Source organism: Aphidius gifuensis, linkage group LG1 (genome assembly GCF_014905175.1).
Source record: "Aphidius gifuensis isolate YNYX2018 linkage group LG1, ASM1490517v1, whole genome shotgun sequence".
NCBI lineage: Eukaryota > Metazoa > Arthropoda > Insecta > Hymenoptera > Braconidae > Aphidius > Aphidius gifuensis.
The window spans coordinates 3,279,523-3,292,069 of NC_057788.1; the positions used below are offsets into that span (position 1 = coordinate 3,279,523).

Genomic DNA, 12,547 nt, shown 5'->3' on the forward strand with positions numbered 1-12,547 from the left:
AAATAGAAAAATAAATACAAAGAAAATCATAGTTAGTCAGCGATAGTAAATAGTGAAATAATTCTCCAGATAAAAGTCACAAGCAGCTCCAATTTTTGTTTTATAATTAACGTAAAAGAGATTGATATATAAATAATATCAAAAAAAAAATAATAGACATATTTAATTAATGTTTATATGAATTATTATTAAGATAAATATTTGTTTATGCTTTTTTTTTTAATTTTAGTTACTTGTTTGTTTTTTTTTTTAAAAAAAAATCATTGAAAATTAATTTCCACATGAAAAAATAATTATTATTATTAACAAACTTTTATTTCGTCAAAACAAGCCGATGAAAATTTTTTTTTTTGTTTCTTTAATTTCTAAAATTTTAAATTAAATTAGACAGATGAAAAAAATTATTTATAGAGCTTTTATTATGCACCATTGTAATATTATTATCGAACATTTTAACGCAATATACACTGGTGTTAGTTATGTTTTTTGTGTATAACATTATTTTAATTTCCTATATTATCACTAATAAAAAAATTGAAAAAAAAAAATAATAAAAATATTAATAAATTCTGTTGTGTATTCTAAAAAAAAAAACCTTATCAAGAAAATGATGATTATCAACAAACGAGGGAAAAGTCCAGGCTCGAGGTACAGCTTTCAGTCAGGATGAAGAGACTTCTTGGTCAGGATATAAGGACGTAGATGGAATCCAGATGATTCCTAGTACTTGATGGATTAGCTCTTGTATATAAAATATATATTATTCAACATTAAGTAAAATAATTGATGCTGTTATTTGATTAACGAGCTCTCCTTTGTATCATTGTATATTGTATTCTAAATTATTCAAAATATGAAAAAAATATAACGAGCTTGATACTATACCGAAAATTCAACTACAAATATCATTAACAAGATTAATAATTGTTTTTATTAATAAGATCGTAAATTTATTGGCATCATGTAGTAAAGTTATCGAATAATAAAAAAATTAAAATAATAATTTTAGGCGGGCAAGCATGTCCGTAGTAATAGCCTTTTCGAAAAAGAAAAAAAAAATATTTATATTCGTGAATCGTGACAGCTGTTGCAACGTTCTATAACTTAACCTTAATATTATGATAAACAGAGTTGAATTAACAAAAAAAAAAAGTTGTTGATTGTCAACAGATATTAATAAGAATTTAAATAATAAAATTATCATAACATGGACGAGTGTAGATCTGATTCTTCAAATTACATTACAGGTATTTATACAAAAATAATAACTAATTAATCGTCTTTTTATTTTAATTTTAAAGAGCTATAAAAAAATTGTCATTATTTTTTATTAGAGATAAAACGAATGATGCATGGATTTGGCGATTCATCACAGCCACTAACTGAATCAGCAACAATGATTAACGATGTTGTTCAACGACAAATCAAAGCGTTTGTTTATGAAGCATCTAAAATTGCTGATAATAGACAATCAAATACTGTCGAGGATGAAGATTTTCTTTTTCTATTAAGACGTGATAAAATTAAACTTCAACGTTTATTAAAATATCTTCGTAAGTTTGACATTTTTATTTTTATTATTTAAATAATTTTCTATTATATATATTAAATTAAAATAATTATTAATTGTCAATAGAGCTGAAAGAATTTAAATCAACAATGAATAAAGTATTGGATAGTGATTCACTTGGTGTTATTGGTGAAGAAACACAAGAAGAAAAAATTGAAAAACGTTATAAAAAATTATTTAACAATCTTGTAAGTATTGATGATTCAACAACAATTGATGATATTAAATATAATCGTGATTTACGTGCTGAAATGTTATCAAGAACATTAAATACATCTCATTATATTGAGTATGCTAAAGCTCGTTCAGCATCATTTGCAAATAAATATAATATAAAATTTGCAAATTGGATTAATCCAGATGGTGATATGAAAATTTCAAAACAATCATATACAATATTAAATTATTTATGTTATGAAACAGTTGCACAAATAATGGATCTTGCATTTTTAGTTAGACAAGATCAAAGTAAAATTTATGGTGATGCATTAGACACAGTTAGACTTGGTTATTGTAATCCATCAACTTATAAACCTTATCAACATGGAAAGGTAAATTATTCTTATTATTATAACTACTTTAATTGCTTTATTTATTGCACAAATAATCATGTATTTATTATTATAATAGAATCCAGTTTTTAAACCAATAACACCATCTGAAATAAGTGAAGCAATACGACGTTACTGGTCACCACAACTTAATTATACTGGACCATTTCATAGATGGTCACTTAATCGTCAACATCCAAAGTTTCTTGTCATTTAGTAAGTTAATTTTTTTTTTATCATCAATAAATATTTATTACTATTATTATTATTATTATTATTAATATTATAATTAGCATTTTGAATAAACATTTTTTAAAAAATTTATAAATTTCGAATTTTTATATATTGTTGTATTATTATCATCACAATATCATGGTGATAGTAAAATAGATACTCTTGCTTTACCCTCGGCACCACCAGTAATACATGTGCCAGATTGATTTGCTGTTGACCAATCACAACATAGTGTCTCTTTGTGTCCACCAAGTTCAATAATTTTTCCTTGATTACTTGGAGGTATCTATAAATATATTTATAATTAATAATTTAATAGTAAATTTATAACAAAGAAAAAATTAAATTTACCTTGTAAATTGTTCCTCCAGTTTGTGTACAAAGTAACATATGACTACCAGTTTGATCAAATGTAAATATTTTACCATGAATAATATTTTTACTAATTTTAATTTTAGTTTCCCATATTATTTTATTTGTTTGATTTAAATTTCTTTGACAAATTGTTCCATCTTCACTTTGTGCAATGATATTTGTAAAATCATTAATTAATTCAATATCAATAATTGATGATTGATGACAATTAAAATTATCAATTGATTCATTTTTTCTAATATCATGAATAATTATATTTCCATTTGATAAACCAGTTATAAGTAATTGTCCATTATGATTAAATGTTGAACATAATGGTATTATATTTTTATCAGTATAAAGTGTTCTTTCTAATTTTTTAGTTTTAACATCATATAGTAAAATTTTACTTTCATTATTATCACTAACAGAACAAACAAATGTTGAATCAATTGGATTGCATGTTAATGATAAAATATTTGTTTCTTCATGTTGAATTTTTAATAATGTTTTTTTATCTCTTATATCATGTAATTCTATTGAGCCATTTTTATTACCATGTAAAAAATAACGTTCATTTTTTGAAATCCAATCTAAAGCTGTTATTGCATTATTTGAATTTAATCCAGTTGGTGTAAATGTTGCAACAGTCCTAATAAATAAATAAATCATTTATCATACATTAACATACATGAAGCTAATTTAAAAATTATTTTTTTATTATTACTTTGGTGATGGTATTGGAGTCCAAACTTTAATTATACCATCAATATCACCAGTGGCAACATAAGATCCACTTTGATTACTTCTACACTGAATTATTGAATTTTTATGCTCTGTATATTCTTCCTGGAAGTACAAAATAAAATTATTAATATCATATATACTTTTTAAATGCTAGCTAGTGTAATTTGTTTAGAAAAAAAAATTAATCAACAACTTACTTGACTAAGTAAAAGATAACTAAAATCATTTTTATCTTTAACTTTTCTTTCAACACTTGTATCAAGTGATGAATCACGTTTTCTTGTTAATCTTGAATCACAACTAATACTACGTTTTGCAGCAAGATCACCTTTACTAATTGACGTAACTCTTCCTTTTGAATTTGTTCTTTTTGTTGTTAATGATTTTCTATTCATCACTGGACTTGATCCACTGCTAATATTTTTAATTAAATTTTTAAATGTTTTTGGATTTTCTGTTAGTGGTGATTCTTGTGCAATTATATAAAAATCATCCATTATTGGTGGAAGATGAGGTGTTACTCCTAAATTAACATCTGCTATATTTTCAACTTTTGAATAATCACTTAGACATTGTCTCAGTGTATTATTTTCTTCTTGTAACGTTTTTATTTTATTAGCATGTTCGTCAATTGTCAGTAGTGTTGGATAAGGCATACACTGAAAAGAATTATTTATATGTTTAATTAAATATCAATGAAACAAATAAAAGATGTGTATTTTTAAATTAGTACCTGAAATATTGTTGAAAGAAAATTATGAAGTGACACAATCATTGTGTCTTGCCATTGTTTACTAAAATAAACTGAATAAATTGAATTTTCTTCAGGATTTTTAATAAAAGGATAAGCTAAAATTATTATTTTAATTATTATTAATTTTAGTATTATTAAAATAAATTATTTTATTAATATTTTATTAATAATTAATTACCAAACCAATCTTTCCATTCAGTTTGTCCCTGAAGTTCTTGTGTAAGACGATTAAAAAAATCTTGTATTTTTTCTGGTTTATTGTTTACCGTTGCATTTACAAGATACATTTTTAATATTGCATTTTCAAGTTTTTTAATACTCAATGTAAAATGATTTTCTAAATGTGAAAATATTTTTGTATCTAAATAACCCCATAATTCTCGTAATGATACAATATCAAATGTATAAATATACTGCATTAATTGATCAACAATTTTATCAACCTGAAATATTGAATAATTTGATTGTCAATAAAATAATTAATAAATTGATGTATTATTTGTAATTATATCTTACCCGAAAGCCTTTTTCTTTTTCTGATTTTATCTCATTGTCAAATATTTTTAGCGTTTGACTAAATCCCCTGAATAATAAATATTCTTTCACCAATTCGTCAACATACTGAACATGTGACATTTTATTTTTTTGACAGTGTAAGATTATTTTTTGTGTTTACAATTAAAATAAAAACAAATAAAACTTGACAGTAGTTTGACAGTGCGTTTTGATAACAATGTTTTCATAATAATTATAATAATTGTAAATAAAGGAAAATTATAGTTCGTTTACTTACCACAAGGCGCTCAATTCGTTAGAAAAATTGATTATATATTTTATGCAATTTTATGTAGAAATATATTAATTAGAATTTTAAAATTTTCACCGTAATAATTAATTAGTATACTGCTAATTTTACTCTAAAATGTAGCTCATTAATTTTAAAATATTTAAAACAACAGTATCAAGATAAATAAAAATAATTTAAATTTTTTTCCATAAAAATAAAAACACAGTAATTTTAAAATTTTAAACTTCAAGTTTATTTTAATGAATTGTCTAATTAGACATTTTACGCATAATTTTGTTATTTAAAATAAAACAATACAAATAATTTACAAATTGTCTTAGGTTTCTTTTTTTTTTTTTCTATTATTTTGTTTGACATAAAGATTTCAATGATTATTTTTAGTGTTTTTCAATATTTCACTATTCCTTGTAAATATGTTTAATTATCTACCTAAACTTGTCACCACATTATGTGGAAAAATAAAAATAAAGTTTAAGTCACGATTAAAAAAAAAAAAAACGATTAAAAAAAAATTTACATTCACATAAACATTTTATATTTTATTTTGTAGCTCTTTGATTGATATTTTTTTTTAAATATTTTTTTTTTTTTGTTTTAAATATATATATATTTGTTTTTTAATTTTTTTTAAATTTTCCGATTTTTCTATCATGCTTTAAGTATTTTTGCATAGTAATAGAACAATTTGGTGTTCAATATAATCACCAAAATTTATTGTAAAAATAATAAATGATCGTATATCGATGGCATTGAAATTCTACACCATTTTTTTTTGTCGGTTAATTAACTAATCTGTCTAAATTTTCGCCAGCCAACAATCGACCTGTATATAATCTATTTGTTTAATTTTTTTTCTTCACATTGTAATTAATTTTTTTTTTGTGCTATATTTACAAATAATGTGTCGGTCGGCTTTGAGGTATTAGTTAAAGCTGTTATCTCTGAATTTAAAATCTATTATTTATTTATTTTATTTTTCTTCATCAATTTGTGGTGATTTATAAATTTATTATTTTATATTATTTTTAATATTCATCGTTTTTGGGCAGCTACTGCAGCAACTAACGCAGCACCACGTCCACTACCATCTTCAGATAGCATTAAATCAAACTGTAATTACAAAAAAAAAAAAAAGTCATTAACAAATTTATTTTTTAAAAATTACAAATAATTTATAATTTATTAAAATATATACCTTGTACTTTTGAAGTTGGCTTATTTTTTCAGTCATCAAATCATGAAAATGTGGATGAAATCTGTAGACTGATCCATCAATTCCAACAGTAACATTTTCTTCACCAATTCTCTCAAGAAGACAAGCGATACCAGCACTTGCAAGATGAGCTGCTCTTCGTGATACAACTGAACAAACGTATCTAACATTTTCACAATCTTGATCACTTGCATTTTGAATACCAAGCTCTGATAAAACCTCACGACAATTTGTATATTTTCCCTTTAGATCACTGAAAAAGGTTTTTTTATTTTTTAATTGTACTTGATGATTCTTCGTCTATTGATTGACATTTTTTTTTTTTTTTTTTTGTAATTAAGTTTATTTACTTACGCTTCAATTTCCGAAACGTATTTGGTAAAAAAGTTTCCACGTTTCTTGATGTCATTTGGACATTTTCCATTGAAGAGATGTCCATTATCAACAAGTTTTTCTAATACAAGCCTTGTTAATTCACCCATATACATTCCAGATATCATTTTTTCAAATAATTGTTTTTGTGGATTTATTGAATTGTTATCAATTGCACGATCATATTCAGTAACAACAAAATCAAGAGTACCAGATTCACCAAATGCACCCCATTCTGTATTAATAAGCATATTTGGTTTATCTGGCTGATAATTACCTTCTATTTTACACTCGACATTTTGAGTTTTTTCAACATAACAAGCATTACTTCCAGTGCCTGTAAAAAAAACATCATTATATATTTTAAATTTTATTTTTTGTATCATCATTTAACTCACCAACAATAAGACCGATTCTACAGCCTCGATTTTTCCAAGCACAAGACATTAAAGTACCAGTTGTATCATTTAAAATTGCACATACATCAATTTTAACATCCTAAATAGAAAAAAGAAGAGAAATAAATTTATGACATAATTGGCAATAATAAATTAACTTACATTTCTTTTGGCAATAGCAGCTTCTAATAATCCAACAACATCTTCATCAACAACACCACTGCAACTAAAGCCTTTTGTCCATCGTACAAGTGTACCTTTTGTTAGACCATATTGTGTAAGTGGAAAACTAAATGTAAAACCAAGTGGTAATACTTGATTTTCAAGTTTAAGATCTTTTACAAATAGTGCTAAACACTGTGCAATATGATCAAATAATTGAGTTCCTGAACCAAGCATTAAACTTTGTGGTATTGCATAAATTTTACTTTTCATATCAAAACTCATGCCATTAAGTGTTATCAAAAGTACTCGAAAATTTGTTCCACCAAGATCAAGAGCAAGAAAATTTCCACTTTCTAAAATCAAATAAAATTATCATTATAATGTTGATATTAATAAATTAAAAATTATATTCAAAATTAAATTAAAATTAACCTGTTCCATTTGGTAAATCTTGAACATAAGTTGTGAAACATTTGACAATGGATTCATCATGAGTTTCTTTTGATAGACCACGTTTAATTTCATTACTAAGTCTTGTCATAACCAACTTGAGTTGTTCATTTGATAACACAAGGTCTTTGCAAGCATCTTTAATCTGAAATAATTAAATTTTATCAAATTTTATTGCAATATATAATTTACAACAATTGTCGGTACATTTATTATTAAATAACAAATGAATTTAGTGATTAAGATAAATGATGTTGGTGTTTAAAGAAAAATAAAATATTACAGTTGTAAAAATGTCAAGAATTTATAAGTCATTAGTAATAAATTTTCCGGGTATTAGTAAAAGCTAAATCCTCAAAAGATATGAGACCTCATTAAATGAATTAACAACTTGTGATAATGACGAAATTGCATCTAATAAATTACAACAGTTTGTAGCCATTTATTTATTATTTAAAATAAAAATAATAATAAATACTGTAATTAATAATTTCTATAATTAGAATTTAAATTTTATAATATTTCATCATCGTTATGGTCAACGTGACCACCACCTCCACCACGATATTGTAAAATAATATCTTATTTTAAAAATAGAAATTTTTTTTTGTTAAACTTTAAATAAAATTATATTTTTTTAAAATATTTATTATTTATTTAATACTAGATACTTGATATTATTAATTTCATCATATTTAAACAATAAATTTTTAATGATATTTATTTTGCTCTTGAATTTACTACTCGTAATATTGCATCATATCGAAATTTTTAAATTTTAAATTTTTTTTCGAAATTATGAAATCTCAATTTCATAAGAGAAAAATATCCTAGAAAAAAAAAAGCTTCATCTACTTTTGATATACTGAGTGTTAATGTCAACTTTGTTTAAACGAAAATTACTTAAAATAAATTAAATAGTTCAAAGAAACATGACACAAAAATAATAATTTAAAAAATAAATATTAAATTTTAGTTAATATTAGAATAAAGATAAAAAATTTGTTGAAATTAGATAATAAAAAAAATGAAATGACATTCAATATTTAAATTCAACAAATATAATTTATCTCTGTATTTTTTTTTTTAAATAAATCATTATCAGTATTATTATCATAAATCATATATTATGATTCACAACAATGTCTAGAGCATTATTATTTAAAAAAATATAATTAATTTAAATAATTTCAAGATAATAAATAACGCTCAAGTTCTTTGACCTTTGAATATATATTTTTTCTATGAAATAAATATTAATAATATTATTATGTTATGTTGCAATATGATGATTAAATTATTATGTAAATATATCTTCCGGCATACTCCAAATGATAATCGATTTTATTTTGGAGAAATGACGTCACAGACACACCCGATGTCAGCAACCAACCAAATCTCCCATGAATGAATATGCCCCTTGTATTTCATCACTCTGATGAAATCATATATATATGCCATTGCAATCTCTATATAAAAGATAGCATGAGACACAGCACGTAACCACTATGTAAAAGGGATAAATTTGGCTTCAAGTGCGCGTGTCTCACACGTGGAAATTCCAAACGTCAAGCCAAAAAAAAAAATGAAAAAAAAAAGATGGCCTGATGAAATAAAACACACATTCTCTCTGAACAATCATAAACTAATAATTATTAATAATAATAATAATTTATAAATATTAAAAGCAAATACTTTCTCTAAAATAAAATTTGTTTTTTTTAAATGTTAAAGTCAACTCTAATGGGTTTAAATTTTATGATGAAAGTTATCTCTAAAATTTTTTTATTTTTCTAGATAATAGAAAAAAAAAATTTCGACAGTTTTGATGTGTGATATTAGGGTATATTGATATGAAAAAAAAATAAATCATTATGATAAAAATGATCCAGTTTAGAAAGTTGGAAAAAAATAAATAAAAAAAAAAAAAAAATGATTGTTAGACTTAAATAGATGTTATGTTAGAGTTTTTTACGTTTTTTTTTTAAATTTTTTTTTTGAATCAACATATTGATCTTTCATGTAAACAGATAGACATACATAAATATGTATATAATTATGTATTTCCTAGTATTATTGCCCTTGTGTGTGCGATGATGATGTGACGTGGTCGAGAAAGAGAGAATCGATGAGCCGGCAGTACAGATCTCGTGTATTTTACTTAAATGTAATAGTCAATAATAATAAATAATGTCCACTAATGATGTGATTAAACTAACACATGCATACACCATTTTTTTCTTTTTTTTTTTATATTCATTATCAACACTTGACCCGAATTGTTAATCGTCGAATTTTTTAAAATGTTAATTCTCACCTCAGGTTTGACGAGTTTGTCCGTGTTTGGTGGTACTGTCTTCATGTTTGTAATGTTTATTTATTTATTTATTTATCCTCGTTTTTTTTTTTTTTTAACAATACAATACACAAAACTATTTTTTTTTTCTTCTTTTTCCAAGTGCAAGTGTATGACGAAATTTGAGCCGTTTCACACTGTGCCGTTTCAATTGTTATTAAAAATTAAAATTAAAATATTTTTCTATTGCTTTATGGTTTATTTAATTTGACAATAAACACAAGGTATATATCAAAAGTACCGGAGTCAAGATTGTCGTAAACAGCGGGAAAAATGGAAACTATTTTTTTTTTTTAATATTTATTTATTTTAATTGAAGAATGTATTTGTTGTTGATTATTTACTGGAGAAAAAACTATGTTTTTTTATAAAAATAATTTATTGAATAAATAGGTACTTTTTAATATGACAAAAATATTTGATATATATTTGTGAGTAATAAAATGCAAAGACCTCGTGCGACGAATTATGGAGCGCAACTGCAATGACGACCAAGGACAAGGCGACTACAAACCACTAAAACTGGAAGACACGCGTTAGGCGCCACCTTTTATGTTTTGCGCTCCGAAATTGTTGATAAGGGGAACCTATCAGAATCAGAGAAATTGAGAGAAATAAATTGGAAGGGGAATAAATAACCCTTTAATTATTTTATTTTCACCAATGATACATCATCATTCAATAATACGGCTTATTTTACAATGTATTTTTACAATTTATTTATTAAAAAACAGTAAAAAGATCAAGGGATTTATAGCTAAGAGTTTTCTTATCACATTGTAATTAAGCCACGCCATTTTTGATCCAATTTATATTTGTATTTTTTTCTTTTTTTTTTGTTGTTTTTTGTAGGAAATAGGCTCAGTGTACACTGTCACTTTATTTAAAACTTTATCGACAGAGGAAAATATTTTGATGGTGTGACAACAGGCTTTATGATGTGTGTTATGATTTTTGAAATAAATAAATAAAAAGTCATTGTATTAGTTGAAAACAAATATGATGACTGGAAACTATTGACAAATTAACAATATAAATTAATAGGGATTATTGTATTTTTAAATAAAGCAAGTTAAGCACATTGGCAGTGTACATTAGCCTTAATATAAAACATATTTTTTTTTTTTTCTAATAAATTAAATATCAAATCATATTGTCATCGAGAAAAATAATTAATTAAATAATGATAAAAATGAAAAGTGAATATTCTCGTATTGAAAATAAATACTCTTGTTGACAACAATGAAAATAACTATATTGTTTTTGCACATGCGCCAAAACTAAATCACGAGTGATTGCGATTTGCGTGCATGAAATATTATGTCAAAAGAATAACAAGCATCATAATTTATTATTATTTTAGTCATTTAAATAAACAACAATGAAATTTTTAACAGCATATTCTTTCATAGATAATGCACCGATTAATATAAATATACAAAAAAAAATATTACGCATGCGTAGACACTATCGTTTTAAATTTGATAAATATTTGATAAATTTAATTAAAAAAATGTGCAAAACATTGTTGATTTAAATTTATACAAGTATATTTATATTATGTAATTTTAAATAATTTTAAAAAACACAAAATAAATAATTCATTGATTATTTTGACAGAATAAATAGAGAAAAAAATTCTACACATTATAAAATGTTTTTTAAAAATTTCTAGTATTTTGAATATATATTTTTAATAAATTTTTTCAATTATTATTAATTTAATTGTATAGATTGATTGATGTTTGACATTCAAAATAAAAACTGGATATTTTTGATCTATTGCCATGTTATTTTTAATGCATAATAATCTGAGATAACATTGTATTTGACACTGTCATTTGTTGCCAAGAAAAAAAAACAAATTGAGGGCTATTTTTTGACCCTGAATATTTTCAACTTTTACAGATAATTATTCTTCAAATGAATTCATAAATTATTATACTATTTTAGTTTAATAATATAAAGTTTTGATTTTTAGCAATAAACAATTAGCGTTATAATTTTACCGGCTTTTTTATAAATTATTTTGTTTTGAAATTTAAAAACTCACTGATTCTTCAATATGTTCCCATTTTTCATTGAGATAATCCCATTTTTCTTCAGCCATTATTTATCTATAATAAAAAACGTTAAAAACACTATATCATTTATAAAAAAACAACAATTTATTGAAACAATGTAATGACTGAAATTTTTTTTTTATAACTAATTATATCATCAAATGAAGAGTCAAATAATTAACTGGCCCTCTTGTTTTCATTGCTAGAAATAATTCTTTTTATATACTTTTGATATTATTTTTAAACATTGACATATATATGTGTTGTCTATGAATATAACACCCTCACTCTAATTAAATTTGAATGAAATTTTTAAACTAAACAATTACACTATAAATTGCAAAAAAAAAAATCATTTGATTATTTTTTTTTTTCATTTTTTTTTCATTGTTTACTTTGCATTGCATTTCTAATAATTTAAATTAAGTTTATTAATTTCATCTTTTTATATTTTTTAAAACTACGCATGCTCCATACATCAGCCAATCAACAATAAATATGAATGACCTTGC

The 12,547-nt window shown here is 23.6% G+C and overlaps 3 protein-coding genes across 4 annotated transcripts; 1 reads left to right on the forward strand and 2 right to left on the reverse strand.

Moving 5' to 3' along the window:
• The first annotated feature begins 1,014 nt into the window (after positions 1 to 1,014).
• LOC122860980 (transcription initiation protein SPT3 homolog) lies at positions 1,015 to 2,338 on the forward strand. Its single transcript, XM_044165090.1, has 4 exons — positions 1,015 to 1,247; positions 1,335 to 1,553; positions 1,637 to 2,121; positions 2,201 to 2,338. Exons 1-4 carry the CDS (start codon positions 1,208 to 1,210, stop codon positions 2,336 to 2,338), a joined length of 882 nt encoding a protein of 293 aa, XP_044021025.1. The 5' UTR covers positions 1,015 to 1,207.
• LOC122860979 (WD repeat-containing protein 91) lies at positions 2,158 to 4,951 on the reverse strand. The gene is made up of 7 exons (XM_044165088.1): positions 4,727 to 4,951; positions 4,389 to 4,653; positions 4,190 to 4,305; positions 3,654 to 4,115; positions 3,437 to 3,558; positions 2,707 to 3,361; positions 2,158 to 2,641 (listed from the first exon to the last, which is right to left on the reverse strand). Exons 1-7 carry the CDS (start codon positions 4,844 to 4,846, stop codon positions 2,492 to 2,494), a joined length of 1,890 nt encoding a protein of 629 aa, XP_044021023.1. The 5' UTR covers positions 4,847 to 4,951; the 3' UTR covers positions 2,158 to 2,491.
• A 386-nt stretch (positions 4,952 to 5,337) lies between these two features.
• LOC122860981 (hexokinase type 2) lies at positions 5,338 to 12,539 on the reverse strand. 2 transcript variants are annotated; one of them, XM_044165091.1, is made up of 7 exons: positions 12,026 to 12,539; positions 7,599 to 7,761; positions 7,164 to 7,519; positions 7,002 to 7,101; positions 6,586 to 6,940; positions 6,214 to 6,484; positions 5,338 to 6,128 (listed from the first exon to the last, which is right to left on the reverse strand). In XM_044165091.1, exons 1-7 carry the CDS (start codon positions 12,080 to 12,082, stop codon positions 6,051 to 6,053), a joined length of 1,380 nt encoding a protein of 459 aa, XP_044021026.1. In that variant the 5' UTR covers positions 12,083 to 12,539; the 3' UTR covers positions 5,338 to 6,050. The 2 variants fall into 2 exon arrangements, with proteins under 2 accessions (XP_044021026.1, XP_044021027.1); XM_044165092.1 differs by lacking the exon at positions 12,026 to 12,539 and adding an exon at positions 9,934 to 10,492.
• Positions 12,540 to 12,547: the final 8 nt, after the last annotated feature.

What these genes read in the sequence shown, in the direction of transcription:
- LOC122860980 (XM_044165090.1), top strand. Translation starts at nt 1,208, where the DNA reads ATGGACGAGTGTAGATCTGATTCTTCAAATTACATTACAG. An exon ending in ACGTTTATTAAAATATCTTC is followed by an intron (nt 1,554 to 1,636) that starts GTAAGTTTGACA and finishes AATTGTCAATAG; the next exon opens with AGCTGAAAGAATTTAAATCA. An exon ending in AACCTTATCAACATGGAAAG is followed by an intron (nt 2,122 to 2,200) that starts GTAAATTATTCT and finishes TTATTATAATAG; the next exon opens with AATCCAGTTTTTAAACCAAT.
- LOC122860979 (XM_044165088.1), bottom strand. Translation starts at nt 4,846, where the DNA reads ATGTCACATGTTCAGTATGTTGACGAATTGGTGAAAGAATATTTATTA. An exon ending in AAAAAGAAAAAGGCTTTCGG is followed by an intron (nt 4,654 to 4,726) that starts GTAAGATATAAT and finishes TCAATATTTCAG; the next exon opens with GTTGATAAAATTGTTGATCA. An exon ending in CTGGAGGAACAATTTACAAG is followed by an intron (nt 2,642 to 2,706) that starts GTAAATTTAATT and finishes ATATATTTATAG; the next exon opens with ATACCTCCAAGTAATCAAGG.
- LOC122860981 (XM_044165091.1), bottom strand. Translation starts at nt 12,082, where the DNA reads ATGGCTGAAGAAAAATGGGATTATCTCAATGAAAAATGGGAACATATT. An exon ending in TAGAATCGGTCTTATTGTTG is followed by an intron (nt 6,941 to 7,001) that starts GTGAGTTAAATG and finishes TTTTTTTTACAG; the next exon opens with GCACTGGAAGTAATGCTTGT. An exon ending in TACGTTTCGGAAATTGAAGC is followed by an intron (nt 6,485 to 6,585) that starts GTAAGTAAATAA and finishes AACCTTTTTCAG; the next exon opens with TGATCTAAAGGGAAAATATA.